Source organism: Protomyctophum parallelum (genome assembly GCF_964188405.1).
Source record: "Protomyctophum parallelum genome assembly, chromosome: 7".
In the NCBI taxonomy this organism is placed as follows: Eukaryota; Metazoa; Chordata; class Actinopteri; order Myctophiformes; family Myctophidae; genus Protomyctophum; species Protomyctophum parallelum.
In genome coordinates, this window is record NC_139705.1 from 14,189,749 (window position 1) to 14,209,358 (window position 19,610).

General features: G+C 43.4%; 1 protein-coding gene across 1 annotated transcript in view; it reads left to right on the top strand.

The window, feature by feature from the left end:
- Positions 1-2,818: 2,818 nt before the first annotated feature.
- LOC310861750 (kazrin-like) overlaps positions 2,819-19,610 on the top strand; it is a 232,486-nt gene continuing 215,694 nt past the window's right edge. Inside the window, 1 exon segment of the mRNA XM_083769357.1 lies at positions 2,819-2,944. Within this exon segment, the coding sequence (XP_083625483.1) occupies positions 2,828-2,944 (117 nt within the window). The 5' untranslated portion in view covers positions 2,819-2,827.

Sequence of the window (19,610 nt, forward strand, 5' to 3'; positions counted from 1 at the left end):
TGGTTTGATGCGTATGTCCTGATGAAAAACATTACTTGCACGCTCTGCTTGCGCAAGTAATAAGGTATAAATGGTATTAGCTACATTTGCCTGAAATGTAACATTTGCAGAGAATAAACAATTAAATACAAAAGGCAAAGGCAAGAAAAAAACTGATTTACTGCATCCAACCTACGAACAAGAAAGATGTACTTGCTGCTTGCAACTTGTGCAAGTTGAGCGCTTGCCCATTGGAGGGCACTAGGAGCAAGGAACTGAACTCACTCCCGAGTCCATCATTTTGGAGGCTCGTTTCACTATTGATGGCTAATACTCAGATAAGCAGGAATCAGAACTGTGCCCATGGCATCTGCTTCTTAATCAAATGCATTGAGAACTTAAATTTGCAGTAATTTTTGTTTTGGTAAGACTTCATTTTTAAGTTTAGACCTGTTATTATCCAAACATTCTATAGCAATGACTATCAGAATCTAGAGCTTTAGCTTTTTCACACAAAAAATAAAATGTTTTAACCAAATATCACTTGGTAAAACATGACCGTTCGGTTTTACTGCAGCATTGTTGCCTCATTCCTTGGAGAAATTAATTTCTTCGGCTCAGCCGAATGGTCAATTAATGGTCTTGTATTTGGATAAGGGACATTAGAGCTTTGTGCTTTTATTTGTTATATAAATGGTAAATGGTGCATTTATATAGCATCTTTATCCAAGGCGCTTCTTTACATAGATACAGGATGGAGAAAGGATAAATATGTTAACGTATTCGCTTCCACACTGTGACTTGCTTGACTCCTATATCTCGGTCTGTGTTTATGAATTAAGATCTGCTAGTGAACCAAATAGGTCTGAGCAGCTTGTGAACTCAGGCAATGACCCTCCCACGAATTCAGAGATCTGTCGTATACTCTTGCCTGCTCCACTCTCACCTCGAGCAGAGAGGGAGAGAGAGTCTCGCAACCCTTCTTATCTCTGTTGCTTCACTGCCAGACTTTTTAAATGTACCCACTCTGAGCTAGTTTGCTTCATGGAAATGTCAACGACGATTGAAGAATTTTTGGGGATTATGTAACACGGTAATCTATGCTCCTTTCTTGTTTGGCGTGGGTGCTGCATATAAAAGAGGCTTTTGATTTGCATCCTGAACAGACCCTATCCCAATTCTTGGCACACTCAAAATCACCCCGCTCTTAATAACCATAGCATGGCGCGTGTGTATATTTACTTATTTACAGAAATATGGCTGTGCAAGTGTGCATGATACGAGGAGAACACCTCAGACGAATATGAGGTCACACTGAGGTGACCCATATTGATGCAGGATAGGTCCCATAGAGATAAACCAGTGGTTCCCCAACTTTTCAGGTCGAGACTCAAAAGAGGAATTAGATGTTACTTTGCCTGGCACCCAAACTAGTGAAAATTGCAGATTGCGTTGCATTGTGAGCTTGTAGCTATTTTCACTACTACTTAAACATTTGTTATCTCATTTATTATTATTATTATTATTATTATTATGTTTTGACATTATTTTACTCGTGACGCAAATGTGTCCGCGACCCACAAATGGGTCCCGACCCACTGTTTTGGAAAAAGTGCCATATAGACCATCACAGTGTAGGTCTAGTCTAACCTGGATCACTGCTCCAATGTATTGACCTACAGTATAATTTGAAAACACTGTAGCCAACGTAAGCTTATACTGCTTTATAGACAGATAATGGGGTCTGCCCTTTGTGCCAAACCACTGTTGCAGCCCACACAAAAAAAGTTGATGCACAAAAGTAATTTTCTGCACTAGCTTTTTTTCCCATTCAACATTTCCACATGTGGGCGGCCTATGGGAGTTGTGGTGACCTTTTGAAGACTACGAGGTGATTAATGTTAAATGGAAGTGAGCCGAGGAAGAGAGTGTGTGTGTGTGTGTGTGTGTGTGTGTGTGTGTGTGTGTGTGTGCGTGTGTGTGCGCGTGTGTGTGCGTGTGCGTGTGCTTGTGCTTGTGTTACTGTACAGTATGTGAGTGAGAATTAAAGAGGAACTAAGTGTAAGGCTGTCTGATGGTCAATTCAGGGCATTAGCCAGAGAGGAAACCTAAAAGGAGAGGTTTTCCAGGGACACAGAAGGGCAAGTACAGGGAAACAAAAACAGGATGGCTCTCAGGCGGACGTGGAACATTCTGGAGCTGAAAAAGAGGCGAAGTCATTGACAGGGTGACAGTATAGGAAGCTGTGTTCCTCCATTGTGCTATCTATGCTTGCACTTTAGAGGAGACAGCAGCCCTCCACCCAGAAAAAATTGACTGTTGATACACTGAAAGCCAGTCTATTATCCACTTTTCACTCTGAATCATTTTGGAAGAATTTATTATTGTATGGATCTTGATGCAGGCTATTAGGCAAGTAGCGAAGTGCCAGCACATCTCCATCCAGTTCTCTCTGTGAGTGCGTGCGTGTGCGCCTTTTCACTCAGCTTCTATAACCTATACGATCCATTAGCGTTTGGTTGCCAAACTCCAAAGCTGACCTACTGTATAGTGGCCTTGAATCCACAAACTGAAATTTGTGTGTGTGTGTGTGTGTGTGTGTGTGTGTGTGTGTGTGTGTGTGTGTGTGTGTGTGTGTGTGTGTGTGTGTGTGTGTGTGTGTGTGTGTGTGTGTGTGTGTGTGTGTGTGTGTGTGTGTGTGTGTGTGTGTGTGTGTGTGTGTGTGTGTGTGTGTGTGTGTGTGTGTGTGTGTGTGTGTGTGTGTGTGTGTGTGTGTGCGCTCGCGTGCGTGTGCGTTCCCCTAGCCGTGCAGTCTCTGAATAGCCTGAATGACCAGATTGCAAACTTCATGGTGCCGGGGGGAACCAAGTCCGTGGAGCAGGAGGGCCGTGCGTTTCGTTCCCCTGAGAAGGAGACACTGCAGAAGTCCATGACCCTGATGAGGCACCTCTTAGTGGACGCACAGGTATGAGAACCATGATGCTTATGTGTTTCACCTGCTAGCTGTTTTACTTGGCTGGCTGGCCACCCTTCAAATTACTGTGCAGGACCATGTTAACAGGGTATTGAACAAGGAGTGTGTACTTCAGGAGGTTGTATGACTCAGGAGTGCCTGGAGTTATGCAATGCAGTTCTGTTTACATGCCCTTGAGCGAGGACATTCAACCACAGAGATGCTCGACGTGCGGCACTGCATGTGACCCTGCACTCTGAGCTGTAGAATAGCAGGTGAATAGAGCTGTACGTGTATAGACATGGATTAGAATACACATGGCAAATTTGGGAAAAGTTTACAAAATAAAAGCAAAGACTAGGATGCTGTAGGTCAACCCCCATGTTCAAGAAATCACAAATATTGCGTAATCATCTCACACACTGTACCTGCCAAACTGATGTGCAAAAACACACACTGTTATTTTTTTGCCTTTGTGGTTCACTTTGCAGTGCATCACTGCTTTTTAAGTGCATATTGCCATTTCAGAGAAGCTAAAACAAAGAAACTGTCAGATGAAAAATAAATGTTGGCAGTGCTTAATGAAGTTGTGATGGCAAGGTTATTTTGTCTTCATAGCTTCCTTATTGTATTTCCCAATACAAAGATTTATTTGTTTGGTTACATCTGATGTCATTTTCAATCACAGTTCATTAAACTGAGTATTTCATAGCTTTTTCCACCCATGCTGAGTTTTGCTGGCTCCCCATTCATTTCATCCTCCTGCATGAATCATCGTCCGACTTCTTTGATTATTCACAATATTCAGTGACGACCACAGCACGTCCTGAAAAGTAAAATTGCAGGCTATCAATCATCCGATAGACAGGTTGTGAGAATGTTTCTGGATTGATGTCCGCCAACTGCTTGCAAGGCAGCTTTGTTAATAGTAAACGAATGAATTTGCTCAACATTTGAGGCGTCCTGCGCCTGAACGCACTGCTGACAGATATTAAGACAATGAGGAGTCAGAGGCTTCATTCAGCACATATTCTTTGTCCTCTCTCTCTCTGCGGCCCGCCTGCCTCAAGCAAAATAAAAACAAATATAGGCTAATAAGTAAGGCTGCATGATATATCGAACATGTACCTTCATCAGAGTGGAGAATATAAGTATAAATCAAGTTGAGCAAAGCCACTCTTCTCTGCCCCTCTCTCTAACAGACACAGTTAACGATCGCTTGCCTGCCAGACAGACAGACAATCAGATGAAATGAAGGCATGTGTAGAGTAGAGTGTAGACTAGTGAACTGAACATGTTCTCTTTATATCAAGTACTTCATACCAGCCCCTTATGAAACTCCAAATGGATTTCATTTTCCATCCTGAATGGCAGTAACTAGCATACAATGAGAACTGAGAAGATCTCCACAAAGGTTTACTCATCAAAACTGATTATAAAACTGTAACCATCAAAGCATGCACTCAACATATAATGGTTATGTGACCATGGCATGTGCATAATATATATATATATCTGATATTGATTAATATGGGGGGTGGGTTCAATTAATCGATTATTAATAGATAGATAGATAGATATTATAGCAGTGACTGACTGAGACATTGAGCGTGCGTCCGCAACTGGTTGTGGCCCCCATCAAGTGACCTTTTGACCAATGCAGCCCTCGCCCCAAGTTGAGTTTGACACCCCTGCTCTATATCTATATTAACAAGTGAGAACTTGTACCCAACACATGGCAAGAAACCCAAAGCCACAACAGCTACGTCGCTATTGCAACACCCACAACACCATCTTACACACTACACCCACACACACTCACACGGCAGTGACGTCACACACTTACCTTCGCAGTGTTCGGGACCTATCTCCTCCTATCTGTAACCTTGGTGAAGTAAGTGGGAGGAGGCAGATGAGAGCCTGAGCTCTTCAATGAGCTCACTGTGTGTACAGAGTACAAGCAGTCCACAGAGGATGCACCCAGTGAAAGAAGCCTGTGACGGAGTGCTGCTCAGGCTCCTACTCTCACTAGCGGGTGGGGGGGTTAAATGATCATTCTACAACAGGTCGTTAAGAGGAAGCAATCTGATTGGTTGAAACAGCCTTCTAGCCGGTGGTTTAACCAGCACTGTTCACCACCTAATCAAAACAAAGAATTCAGCTGCTCTGTTCTCCCAGAGCACTAGCAAACTCGGTGGCTAGGCTAGCTAGTTTCTTTGGACATTTGTGGTCGTAGTGACTACATCTGTTATAAAATTTTTTAAAAAACACAGCGATTCTCTTTGTTTTAAAGGGAAACTGTTGTAGAATAGCAATATTACACTTGAGGGTGTTGTTTAACGTGATTATTGCCACTTCAGTGATGCTTGCGGAACTCAACTTCTCGTTTCCCTACCGCATCACTGACGTGGCAATAATCACGTTAAACAACACCCTCTTGTGTAATATTACTTAATTCCGGAGTAGCTGTTTTCTTACCGTAACGTGATGTTAATATCAGAGACGTATCTTGGACTACCTAGGTGGGAGGGACCTTTTTGTACTGGCCCATTGCCGCAGTGATGTGAGATCCTCACACGCACACACACAAAACAGTTAAAAAAAACATTTTCAACACATGTCTTGTCCATACCTACAACAGATAATACTTTCTTTAAAAACCTTACCTGATTCGGATGTGTGCATTCGGATGTGTGCGGTCTTCTTCGGAAGTCCTAGGATCACTCACAGGTTGCGGAAAAAGTGATGACTAGGACTAGTCTGGCAACCTGTAAAAAGGTTAGGGTTATAAAGCAGGTACAGTATGACATTTACCATATACAGTAGATCAGTGTGCTTGTGACGCGAGCTAAAAACACCAAGCACTAAAAATAGTGATAATTGTAAAGTGCAGAGGTGCTTAGCTTAAAAACTCAATTAAGAAAAATGTAGCCAACTACGCCACCTTTGAGAGAGGTCTGGTCCTCTTAAATAATAAGACTATAAAAACAAGGCAACACAGGTTCGTGGACAACTTCAAATATAAAAGGCAAACTTAAAACAGAGGCCAATTTAAAGGACAAACAATACTTTTATTACACTAAAACAAAAACTCTTAAAATGTCATTATAAAAACATGTGCAAATTGGGCCAACAGGGGGGAATTCAGTCCATGAGTGGATCTCCATAGGCTTCTTTCTTCTTGGTTCACTGTGAATATACAAGGAGAATCCGCCAATACATCTGTTCCACAATAATTTACTCTAGTGATGGTTCCACAGATAGGTTGGCAACACTACAGAGCAGGTACTTACAGACAGCCCAGGTTTTACCCTGGGCCCTTCTGATGATGGCGTGTAGTGTTGCGGCCTCGCTACCATCTCCTCCTTTCCTAGGCCAAGTTCACCTGGCTGAACTTGACCTCTGAAGAGTCATCTCATCTCCTTTCGCATCAGGGCAGCCCCCCCATGGCAAGGGGCGCACACTCTGGAGGTCGTGGTCGTGGCGCTTATAGAGTCGAGGGACATGGCTACCACTGGCCCCCCACGGGGGTCGTGGTCGTGGCACTTACAGCCCTCCTTGTGTCGACGTCATGGCTACCACTGGCCCCCGGCTGCATCTTGGCCCCCAGCCATGGTCACTGCCCCTTCACACCTTCAGTCTTCCTTCCTTCTGACACAGCCTTCTCCTTCCTCTGTTTCTCTTCCTCTCCAAACACTCCAAGTCTGTTATATAGGACTCCTGGTCGACCACACCCAACCCAGGTGCAGGTCCTTAAAGCTGCAGGGCCTTGATTAGTCATGTGGGTTAGTGGCAGTCAGTGGAACAATAAAAGGTTATACAAATCATGCAGTTCAAACAGAAATAAATATAAACAAAGTAATAAAGTAAAATCACTCGACAATAATCTCACTTAACAAAACAAAATCATAAAACACAGCAAATACAATAAACCAAAACACATCTAAATTTCCACCGGCTCACATGCTCATTGAGCTGTATTCAAAACCATGGTGTTGGCTCTTGAATCTGTGCTTGTATGCCGCTGAGCCAAAGCTGGGCCCGGATGCCAACTGGAGTAGATGGTGTTGCCCGGAATTGGCAAAGCAGCCTTCTGTCAAGCAAGGTGACGTTGAATCAAATGGAGCCAATATTGACCCCAAAAAAGTGTTTTCGCTCCATTGCCTATACATCCAGCCCCTCTTTAGAAATGTTTATGAGTTATCCTTTTTTTTGCGACACCAAAGAAGGTCCCCCTCATCCAACAGGTCACACAACATAGCTTGAAAATATTTTTTATGTATATTTCTTCTGTTCTCTCTCTGGTTCTCCCCATCTCACTGTATCTCTGTCTGTGGTTAAAATGTGTATTAATGCTCAAAGCCTGTCGGAAATCCACTTATACACACTAATGGAGGAGACGTGGGGAAACTACTGAGAGGCGAGTGAGTGACACTGGATTTCCCAGGGTCTCTATCTCTCTCTTTTTCTCCTTCTCCATCACCACTTATTTCCAATTTATCATTCAGTCTCTCTTTCTTTCTCTCCACACGTTTCTGTCATCAGGGTTAAGGCAGAGACAGGGGGGCAGCTTTCTTACAGACTGAGGTTTGGCAGCTTCCTTCTCCTTCATTCTTTTGCAGCTATGTGGGGACTTTCTGTCAGTCCACTGTCATGTTATGTAGCTACTCTTTTCCTTTTTGGCGGAGTTGAAATAGGCTCTAGGTGAGTGTTTGTCTGCAAACATTGTTGTCTGTCTTTGTTTTTGCTGAGGGTGCCTGTGACGTATGAACGGGCCAAAAAAGCACTTTATGAACAGCATTGTCAATTATCTTCATTGGCTGAAATGTATATCAGTGCGACCTCATCTGTGATAACTAGGGCTACGCCAACCATTTCTACACTTCAGTGCTTTCGTTGGATACTCTCAGAACAATGAATCATACTGTAGGCCTAAATTCGCCCCAGTCTTTCAAGCAATATTTTTTGCTCTTTACAAGTGTACCGGTACTCAAAATCACAGTTAGTATTTAAGAATTAGTCTTACTTGCCAGCCCATAGAGCCCCATTGTGAACCTGGACATGTTGAGTACACCAATGTACACCAAGAGCTTAGTTTGGCTCCTCAGCATGTAAAAACTGCCGGATGCTAATTTGCATATGTTGAGCAATTTTCATAATTTGCATAATTAGCTTTAAAGGTATATTCAGTGATTTCACTCAAAAAACCTTAGGTTTCGTTTTTGGCTGTGGGACCCAGCCTTTCGGCCAATCAGGATAGAGAGTCAAAAACGAAACCTAAGGTTTTTTGACCCCCAGGGGTTAACTGGGGACAGGGAGGAACTCCTTATATGGCCAGCACACTCTATAGTAGGGAGGATTATCACAACAAAACAAAAAAATAAGTGATATTTGAATTAAGTGAAATCACTGAATATACCTTTAATAATAATAATAATAATAATAATAATAAAACTTTATTTGTATAGCACCTTTCATGACATGAAATGCAGCTCAAAGTGCTTTACAGAACAATGGAGAATAAAAGAAAAGCAAGGCAACGACATAAAAAAAAACAAAAAAACAAGCAGTAATGCAATACAGTGAGGACATGAATAACAAAAAAATAAAAAAAATAAAAGATCAATTAAAAGCAATGTTGTAGAAGTGGGTCTTGAGCTGAGCTTTAAAAATGTCTACAGAGGCTGCCTGACGAAGGTACAGTGGGAGCTTGTTCCATGCCGACGGCCCGTAGAAGCAAAAAGCTGCTTCCCCGTATTTTTTTGTTGACATTTTTTTAGGCAAAGCGAGCAGGCCAGCAGTGGAAGACCTTAGGGGGGCGGTTTGGGACATATTTAGGCAGGCAGTCATGTAGGTAGGAAGGTGCGAGACCATTGAGAGCTTTATAGACAAGTAAAATAATTTTAAAATCAATCCTAAAAACAACCGGAAGCCAGTGCAGTGATGCCAAAACTGGAGTAATATGTTCTCTCATCTTAGTTCTAGTTAAAACTCTGGCTGCTGCATTTTGGACAAGTTATAATCTGTCAGTTGTTTTCTTAGGCAGTCCTGAAAAAAGTGCATTGCAGTAATCAAGCCGAGAAAAAACAAAGGCGTGGATTAGCGTTTTTGCATCGTCCAAGGACACATAGGCTCTGATTCGTGCAATATTTCTAAGGTGAAAAAAGGCAATCTTGGTAACATGATTAATGTGCAGTGTTGGGGAAGTTACTTTTAAAAAGTAAGGAATTATAGTTATCGTTACTTATCTAAAAAAGTAATTTGTTACTTTACTTAACATTAAATTATGAAAGTAACTACTTTACTTTACTTTAAAAAATAATATAAAAAAACGATTTAAAAGGTTTTTTGTGATTAATTAATCTCAATTAATCGCATATCAATAGGCCTATTTGACCTGATCATCAGTGAGCTTTTTTTTCGAATGGATTTGGATACGAGTGAATCAATGAATAGTGACTACATAAGCATAGGCAATTAAAAAGTAGTAATAATAATAATAGTGATATTATTATTTATATAATGCTTCTCTGAGTACTTAAAGACGCTTTTCAAGGGGAACATGAGAAAACAAATAAAAACTACTTTATTAGAGAAAAAACTATTAAGACTATGGAATAAAATAAATGAAAGTGGAATGAGATAGCTGGGGAAACAAATATTCTAGAGGTGTGTTTGAACTTATAGGTGGTGGCTGGCATGTCTTGTGAGTTTGATGATGGCGTGAGCTGCTATGTGGACAGTGAAACCCTGACCATTAAACACGGGCAGACGCAACGATACAGTCTAACTATCATTAATTGTGAAGCCAGCAACATGTTGATGCAAACAGACGTGTACAGTAGCTGCTCGGCCTGCTCCAAATGATATTCCCATTCGTCTGTGTCTGCCCGTGTAAACGGCAACGCAGCATCGAGTGTGAGGGTTGGGGAACGGATGGAAAGTACCAGTGTTATTAGGAGGACTCCTTGGCTTCTAACGATATGGACCAGAGTTAAACTAATGTTAGCTCCCATGCTAACTAGTTGCTACTTGCTACCCTCGTCAGAAACAACACCACCATCCAGATCGGGTGGAAGCTGCTATCACTTGCTTGTGCCCGTGGATGGGAAATGAGATTTAAAAGGCTATAGAAGCAAGGATGAAAGCACAGACACAGTTGTGTCGTGACCAGGGGGGCAGTCAGCCAGATATTTCGTGAAGCCTCATTTGAAATCGGTAGTTCATATAATGGCCTGTTGTGGCGCTGGACTGGACCCAAAAAGCCCCATAGCTCCATAGAGGCCCATGTATTTTGGCCCAACTTCACCTAGACTGTATTACCTTAATAAACATGGTCATGAATACTTTCTTCTTCCAGTCACTAGTTTAAAGTCTCATTTCTAATGTCATAATATTCTTTTTGGAAAATTATGGTCCCATTAATTAAAAAAATGACCATAAAGAAAAAAAAACATTGCGTATGTTCTGAGGGGCGTGGCTACCGTTACAGTCTATGATCGGGATTCCCCTCCCACTCGAGTCAAAATAAAAACCAACGGAGAAGAAGGGGGGAAGTCCCGCCTCGTTGTCTGGGCAGCCAATGGCCAGCTGGTCCAAAACGGAGCCAGCCAATGGCCAGCTGGTACCAAACGGATCTAGAAAGATGGCGACTTACAACCATATTATTACAGGCTTCATTTTACGTTCATGTTAGACCCGGCGAACGCTTTGTCCATATTTTTTACAGTCTATGGTCGTGACTCGTATTTGCGTGTGTGTATTCCGTCTGACGAGTGGTTTATGCTGCTACTGCTAGTGCGTTGTCGTTGCTGGCTGCTGATTGCTGATGCATATTTAAGAGCGTCATAAGCATGCGCCCGTCCTGCGCTGGGAGTAGCAGATCTACAAGTTATCTACCGGTCGCAATGCACAGCGCTTTGGGCTTGTACATCTGTGTTTTTCCCGCAGTTAGTTGAGAGGCAGAGCACAAACGAAACTGTCAACACAGAGAGCGCTCTCTAGTCTCTGCACTGCAATCAGCAGCACAGAGACGCTGTATGATACTCACGGAGCTGCGAGACTTTTCACTGATCACATAAGTTGACATAACGCCATAACGCGGGTAACGCTCGCACAATAACTATAAGGCCGTTATGGAATGGGGAATGTAAAGCGTTAGGTTACAAGTTACTGCAAATAGTAGTTTTACGTTATGTAACGTAATAGCGATGTAAGGGCGTTAGTCACAACACTGTTAATGTGTGAATTAAAATTAAATTCAGAATCAATAATAACCCCTAGGTTCTTTACTGTACTGTTACTTTCTACAGTCAGGTTGCCAAGTCTGCTTAATATTGATTCTTTCTGTTTACTAGAACCGATTATGAGAACTTCTGTCTTATCCTCATTTAGCTTGAGAAAGTTCTCACTCATCCAACATTTGATGCTAGACAGACAGGTACCCAGCGGGTCTAAAGCACAGGGATCATCTGGAGCCACAGAAAGATATAGTTGGGTATCATCAGCATAGAAATGAAAATTGACTCCGTGATTGGCAATGAGTTCGCCCAATGGCAGTATGTACAAGGAGAAAAGCAGAGGGCCCAGAATCGAGCCCTGTGGAATACCAGAACTGATGTCGTGTTTGTCTGAGTCAAACTCGGCTAGATTGACAAAGTAACTTCTATTTGATAGGTAGGAGGAAAACCAGGACAGGGCCGTACCAGACAGGCCTATCCAGTGCTCCAGACGCTGTATTAAAATTGAATGATCAATCGTGTCAAATGCAGCCGTTAGATCTAGAAGTAAGAGAACGGATACATGTTTCTTGTCAGCAGACACCCTAAGATCATTCATTACTTTTACAAGTGCTGTTTCTGTACTGTGACCTTTCCTAAAGCCAGATTGGAATTTGTTGTGCACATTATTGTTCTGTAGAAACACATCCAATTGATGAAAGATGCATTTTTCTAAAACCTTGCCCAGAAAGGGTAGATTTGAAATGGGTCGATAGTTACCCAAAACAGAGGGATCAAGATTGTGTTTCTTGAGAAGGGGCTTAACTACAGCAGTCTTCAGTGAGTCTGGGAAGACGCCTGATTGTAGAGAGCTGTTTACAATTTTTAGGATATCTCCAATCACACTGTCTAAGACCTCTTTAAGAAAGGTGGTGGGAATTGTATCCAATGAACAGGAGGATGATGTCATCTGTGATATGGTTTTGCGGAATTCGTCTTCATCAATTGCGCAGAACGATAATAGGCTCCCCCTGGAGAGATCTACCCTGGGACCATTAGCTGCTGTTTGAAGGTTTGCGCTAGCAGCAGCACCATTCATAATATCAGCTCTAATGTTAAACATTTTGTTGTCAAAAAAGCATGCAAACTCATTACACTTAGCTTTAGAGGCCGGGAATGACTGCTTGTAGGACTGGGGGGGGTTTAAAAGTCGTTCAATGGTAGAGAATAGGACTCTCATTAATAATGCCAGAGAAATATGCCTGCCTTGCTAGACGCAAGGCTTTGTTATAGGCGACTGTTGACTTTTTAAGAATCTCGGTGAGTTTGTTTTTTCTCCAAGCTCGCTCAGCTCTACGACATTCTTGCTTCAGTGAGCGTGAATGCTCATTTATCCAGGGTGTTACTCTGGTGTTATGTTTCTTTTTTGTTTTCAAATGAGCCACTATATCAAGAGCTGACTCTAGTTTAAGATTACAATTTTGAACCATATCATTCACTGGGGGAGTATCGGGCAGGGGGGGGCCCAGGTGACGAGAGAACTCGTCGGCTGCAGAAGAGCTAAAGAAACGCTTTTTTATGGTATATTCAGTGATGTTTTTCTCTAGATCAGAGACAGTCATATTAAAACAGAGCAGATAGTGGTCTGATAGCTCAGGCCTTTCAATAGTCCTTTCCACAGTGATGGTTCAGCCCTCTAGAAATCACTAGGTCCAGAGTGTGCCCATGTTTATGTGTAGGCCCAACAACATGTTGGATAAATTCAAAAGAGTGCAATAACTCTAAGAAACCCATAGCCATAGCATCTGTAGCATCATCCAGGTGAAGATTAAGATCACCTGAGATAAGAGTTCTGTCATAGTTAGTGGAGCAGATAGATAAAAGTTCTGATATTTCTGTTAGAAATATTGCTTTACTGCATTTTGGCGGGCGATAAATGCTAATCATTGGCATAGAGGCTTGACCATGTAGTATAGTGGCCTGGTATTCAAAGGATGTAAAGCTGCCAAGGGTCAGAGCCTTGAATTTTGTCTGAAAAAATAATTGCCAGTCCACCTCCTTTCTTAGCCTCGCGAACAGAGTGAATGAAACTGTAGTTTGCGGGACAGGCTGGCGCTAGGAGAACAGCTCCATCTGAGCCAAGCCATGTCTCTGTTAGAAAGATTATATCTAGCTTCTCTTTACAGATTATATCATTTACAGAGAAGGACTTATTTGTTAGTGACCTGATGTTAAACAAGGCAAGGTTAAGCTTGTTATCACATTTTTGGGGGCTGTGATGCCTGTGAGGTACAGTAACCAAACAGCATTCTCTCTCCAGACCACTCCTTGTGTTGGACACTCTATTTGAAATAACAGTAGAAATGTTGTGGACCTCAACCTGTGCAGTGATTGAAACACCAGGCTTTCTAGAAGCATGGGGTCCATACATGTTTGTTGCTGCGCATAATGGATCCTGTTCATATCAGTTATCAAATGTATTTTCTAGGCTATCTGGAGCTGGGCTTGACATATGGTGACTATAATCACATATATGGACAATATTTCAGCCGATAGTAGCAGGCCTTAGGCATATTTTCGGATTCAGCATCCTCAATAACCCACAAAACAACTCTAATATAGTCCAAATCTGCCAAGCAATTGCTGAAATATTGTCCATACAGGTGATCATGAAAAATATGCAAATTATTATGCAAAACATTATGAAAATAAAGCACCTTGGATAAAGGTGCTATATAAATACACCATGTACCACAGCCACGTCATGTGTGCATGTGGTGCTGATATAAGGAGTATTTTGTTCTCATGTTGACCACTATTTTCAAAATGAAAATTAAATGCAAAACGAAAATTCCTGCTTTTCCTGCAGGTTCGAGATTAGACAATATCATTGGCTTTCAACATGACATGACTTACATTATTTACCATAACGTGTTGGTCTCTGGGTGTACTCCAGTGGCTCACCTGGTAGCGTGCATGACATTAAATGGCTCAGGCCTTTGTGCAGCCGGCCATGGTTCAAATCCAACCGGAGGCCCTTTGATACCCTTTGATAGGTATACAGCTCCACACAACACATTGAAAATGGCAACTACTCAAATACTTCCATTAGCATGCAAGAGACCCTCTTGACCTTCGAGGAGCTACTGTCCACCCCCCCTCTCTTCCTCCTCCATCTGGTGTGTATCCTCTCATCATGCTGCGAGGAGATGGGAGGCCAAGCCCCCTCCTCTCCTACACTCTCCTCCATGCGATATCCAACTGGGTCCATGTCCACCAAGCTGTCACTCATCGGTGGAGCGGGACAGAATAAAACAAACAAAAATAATAAACATTACTTTAGTGTCTCCGTTGATTCGAAATAGGCCAGATGTGGTAGATCCTGCGATCATAGATCACACAATGCGCAAGGATAGCATTATATAGCCCAGTGGTTTTCAACCCTTTTCATAACAAGGCCCATTATTTATTTAGCATTTCATGATATTTAGCCTCTCAACCGAAAACGAAAGAATATTTTGTTATCGTCGAATACGATTTTGTCCACAATTCCATGCTGTTGGTACCATAGGAGATATAACAGGCAAACTATTTACGCTCTCAAGAGTTAAAGATCTATAAGGGTGCAATTGGTTACCAACTCTCCATCATTTAGCTGGGGACCACCTGGAACCCCCTCAAGGACCACTGGTTGAAAACCACTGATGTATCCCTTTGTCTCTGGGGAGAGGAGAGAGGAAGAGGAAATAAGGAGGGGGGGGGGGGGGGGGGGTGTAGGAGTGACATTGACATTTACAGGAGAAAGACACTGATGAAGACGATCTGTCTGACTCTCCCCTGACTTCCACCACTCTTCACTTCGACTTAATTGTCAGAGTAGAGCATCAGCAGAACGCCTGTCACCCCCAGAGGAGAGGCTAGACATGTACACACACCACACACCTTCAAGCATGGATGCATGCACACACACACACACACACACACACACACACACACACACACACACACACACACACACACACACACACACACACACACACACACACACACACACACACACACCTTCAGTACATACGGCAATGTTTTTCTGGAAATAATAGTGGTGAGTGCAGAATAATGGCTGGCCTAGTAGTTCGTCTGGAACTGTCATTTGAATGATAAGCCAGTAATTTATCTCAAGGCCTTTGTGATATGTGCGGAACACACAACAAATCAATATTAACAGCTTCCATCTGTCTAGTCTAAGATGAATCAATATTCTCCGGTTGCAAAGTCTATAGAGTGGGTTAGGCCATACTGTAGATAATGAAGGCAACACCTTTTCCGCCCTTAGTGACTTTGGAGCTACAGTGTTACACCCTCCTAGTCAAAACAATGAACTTTATGCAAGGAGAAGGAGTGTATGATCCACTGTAAATCCACTGTAAAATGTGAAATGTTTTTGATGCTGTTGTATATTGTATTGTAACATTGTTGTAAATAATTTCAATTTGTTCTTGTAAACTGTATTGAGACATGCCATTTTACACTTGAACTTAGCTCAGGGAGTGAATGACAGGTTACTTCTGTAGACCCCTATCCCCCCTGATGCGCCATCCTGTGAGAGGGTTATCTAATAGTCCAATAAACAGGCGTAAAATCATGGATTCACAAGATCTGGCATTTATTGATTGCCCACAATTATCCCAAATTGAATGGTCATGTGATATACATATGAACAGCAAATACATTTATGAAAGCAAAATACGACCTGTTACATCACAAATCAGATTCGATCATATCAGTCCACAGATCTGGGGGCCCCGCGAAGCGCAGGCCAGAGGGTTAGTCTGTCCTGGAGAATTCTGACGTGTCACTCTTTTCTCAGACGCTATATAGGAATCGCTCTGTCACTCCGTGACCTTGCTTGGGCACAGCCCGGCTGCACACTCTTAAAAGTAATGGTAACTGCTTAAAGGGTCTACTTTCCCCCATCCCCTAGTCAAGTGTGTAAAATAAGCAGTCTGGCCATGACGTGTCCAGATTAATATTTCAACACGATGAACCGGCTTCTACACATATGTCAGCTGAAAGGGTGTGGAAATGAGCTCAGGGTCATGGAACAGTTCAGGCCTGCTCGGAGCCCCAGATAGAGAGTGGGGGAGTTGGGCCGGTGCCTGAGATGAGGGGGCAGGGGGGTGGGTATAGGGTAGGGTGATGGGGGCCTGGCTGGGTCAGTCTGTCCCTCTCCTGTTGGAGGCTCATCTGGTCCTCCGGATTGTGCTTTTTAACCATGCATAATACATCGCCCTGGTCCCATCTGCCCTCCCAGCTTCTCCTCTGACTCCTCTGCATGCTTGTCCTCCTCGTTAATCAGCACCACTTACATAAAGCACTATAGCAAAAGCTATATGAAAAATTAAGGTTGGGCCATTTGTTATGCAAGGTGTAGAGTCCATTTTATTCTGGAGTGAATGCAAAGTATTTTTTTATATCTCAGACAGTGGCCATCTTCAGGATATAATTACTGTGGTGTAAGGTGCTGGAGTATCTCAGCCTAGCTCAGTTCCATTGTGTAATAAGTGAAGCTCAAAAATATGGCATTTTATTTGACTTCTTGGTTACGGGTCATTCCTAGTATGATGCAGCAAAAATGTGTTTTGTTTTTGACATGCCGCATGACACATCACTTCTTCACAAAAACTCTTCGCAGCTGCAACGTTGTCTTTCTTGTTAAAGACGGTGAAAGCTTGACCCATTGGCAGTTGTAGAGACCTGTCTGTTGTTAGTTTCACATTTTGTTATAAGTATATTGCTGTTTCTCTTTGCTGTTAGTTTCACATTTTGTATGACTATATAATATATTGCTGTCTCTGTTTGCCTCCTCTCTCAGTCTCACTGCATTTTGTTCACGGCGATGGCACTTAAAGACAAGGTCAAAGCCTTGTCATTCATAATGCAAGTGTGGTCAAGAACACTGCACCCAGGAATTGCAGATTTATTGAGTGGATAGCATCCAGAATGAATTTTAAATAGTGTATTTTACCCTTTATCTGCTCTTTGCAATCAATTTCCTTGGTTTAACACAAAATTGCATTGGCGGTGCAAAATGCATGATATTACTCCTGGAAGCTGTCGGGACATGGATGTTGAGCAGATTGAAGATGGCAGCTTATCTTGTAAGGAATAAATTGAAAACGGATTCATTTTAGGAATACACTGTATGTTGCCTGCAGTGAAAAGAGCATGTTCTGTATGCCACAGAAAATTGCCACACTATATAAGTATATACCCGTATGGAAATTGTTTTGAGGCAATGAGATACAGTATAAAATCATGGAATACATCATTTTGAGAGAGCAGTTTGCATGAATTCATATGCTATTACCAGATGCAAAGCAATGCAATAGAATTAATAAACACCATACTTTTAGATAATTCTGGTGTTGTTAGTTAGAATGTATAGTAATATATTCCAAGGACAAATGAGAATTTTGTCCCCTTATACTGCAAACCTTTTATAGTCTGTAGAAACTATTACTTAAGAGCAATACTCATGTTGGATACATTTTTCTCATTGTCTTCGTCAAAGGTCCTCTCTCATTTAGCAGACGTGACTTACAGTAAGCAAGAACAACACATAGTAGTTATTCAAATACATAGAAATACTAATAGAGTCTTCAAGGATCATAAGTAATAATAATAATAATAATAATAACTTGGATTTATATAGCGCCTTTCAAGAAACCCAAGGACGCTTAACAAGACAAAAACAAAACTAGTTGCCGAAAGCCAAAGTGAACAAATGTCTTTTCAGTGCAGACTTGAAAGAGTTCAATGTGGGAGTCTGGCGGATCTCCAAGGGGAGAGAGTTCCAGAGGGCAGGGGCTGCCACGTAGAAGGCTCTATCGCCGAGAGTCCGCCGTTTTGCGTGACGGATGGTGAGGAGTTCCATGTCTGAAGACCTCAGGTTCCGCTCAGGGGTGTAGTCCTTGAGGAGGTCAGTCAAGTACTGTGGGGCAAGGGCATGGAGGGATTTGTTGTGAGGGTTGGTAGAGGTTCTTCGTCACAAGTGCAGAAAGTGCTGACCACGGCCGGTGTAATGGGGAGATGGTCTGGGTCTTGGATTTGGCAACTTAGTTAGTTAGTTAGTTAAGTCGCAAGGCTTAGTCTTTTAGATACAATTAGTGAAATAATAATCCGACAAAGGATTAATGCTGGCGTTATGCCTTATAAAGGGTGGAGTGACGTCACGGCTAGGCAGGCGAGACGTCACTCCTGACAGTACCCCCCCCTCGAGGACCGCGTCCGCGCGTAACCATCGTGCTTGTGCGCCTGGCGTTGTCGAACTCGTCGAGTAAGAAGTGTGGGATCTCGCGACGGGGTAACCAGAGCTCAACTGGAGGGGCGCCATCAGGCTGAAGCGGGGGGTCCACGAGATCCACAAGATACTCCAGTGATCGGCGTTTATTATGGCGCACCGCCAGCAACTTACGGAGCCGGCCGTGTGGGCTAGGAGCGGGAGAGGCAGCAGGGGTGGCGATGCAGGGTAGGGGTCCAGTGGAGGGGATAGTAGGCATCAGATCGGGGCGCGGTTGGGCGTCCGAAGCCGCGGAAACCGGTTGAGGTGAAGCGGGGGTGGAGGAGGTGGTGGGCGTCCCATCAGCAGACGGTTGGAATTCGATGGCAGTGGGAGTTGGCTGGGAGGGGGTGACGGACACCGGTGGGACCCAAGGTTTGATGTGGGAAACGTGGAACGTTGGGTGGCAACGCATAGATTCCGGTAATAGCAGGCGCACCGAGGAGCGATTGATGATGGAGTCAATGGGGAAAGGGCCGATGAAGCGAGGGGTCAGCTTGCGGCAAGCCAACTTGAGGTTAAGGTTCTTGGTGCTCAAGAGGACAAGTTGGCCAGGCGAGTAAGTGGGCGCCATCGACCGGCGGCGGTTGGCCTGAGCCTGCGAGTTCTTAGATGCGCGCAGGAGGGATTTCTGAGTCCTGCGCCAGATTCTCTGACAACGCTCGATGTGGGTTTGGACCGAAGGAACCGCGATCAACTTCTCCTCAAAGGAGAGCAGGGGCGGTTGATAGCCCAAGGAGCACATGAACGGGGAGAGACCTGTCGCAGAGCAAACCAACGTGTTATGCGAATACTCTACCCAAGGAAGGAAGGACGGCCAGGCAGCAGGGTGGGATGACGTGAAGCAACGGAGAGTCTCAGACAGGTCCTTATTCATGCGTTCGCATTGACCGTTAGACTGGGGGTGGAAGCCAGAAGAGAGGCTCACGGTGCAGTTCAACGCTTTGAAGAAGGCCTTCCAAACTTGGGAGATAAACTGAGGACCTCTGTCGGACACAATGTCCGAGGGGAGGCCATGGAGTCTGAAGACATGGGTCATCAACGCGTCTGCTGTCTGCATGGCGGAAGGAAGTTTGGGTAGGGGAATTAGATGGCAAGATTTGGAAAAGCGGTCAATGAC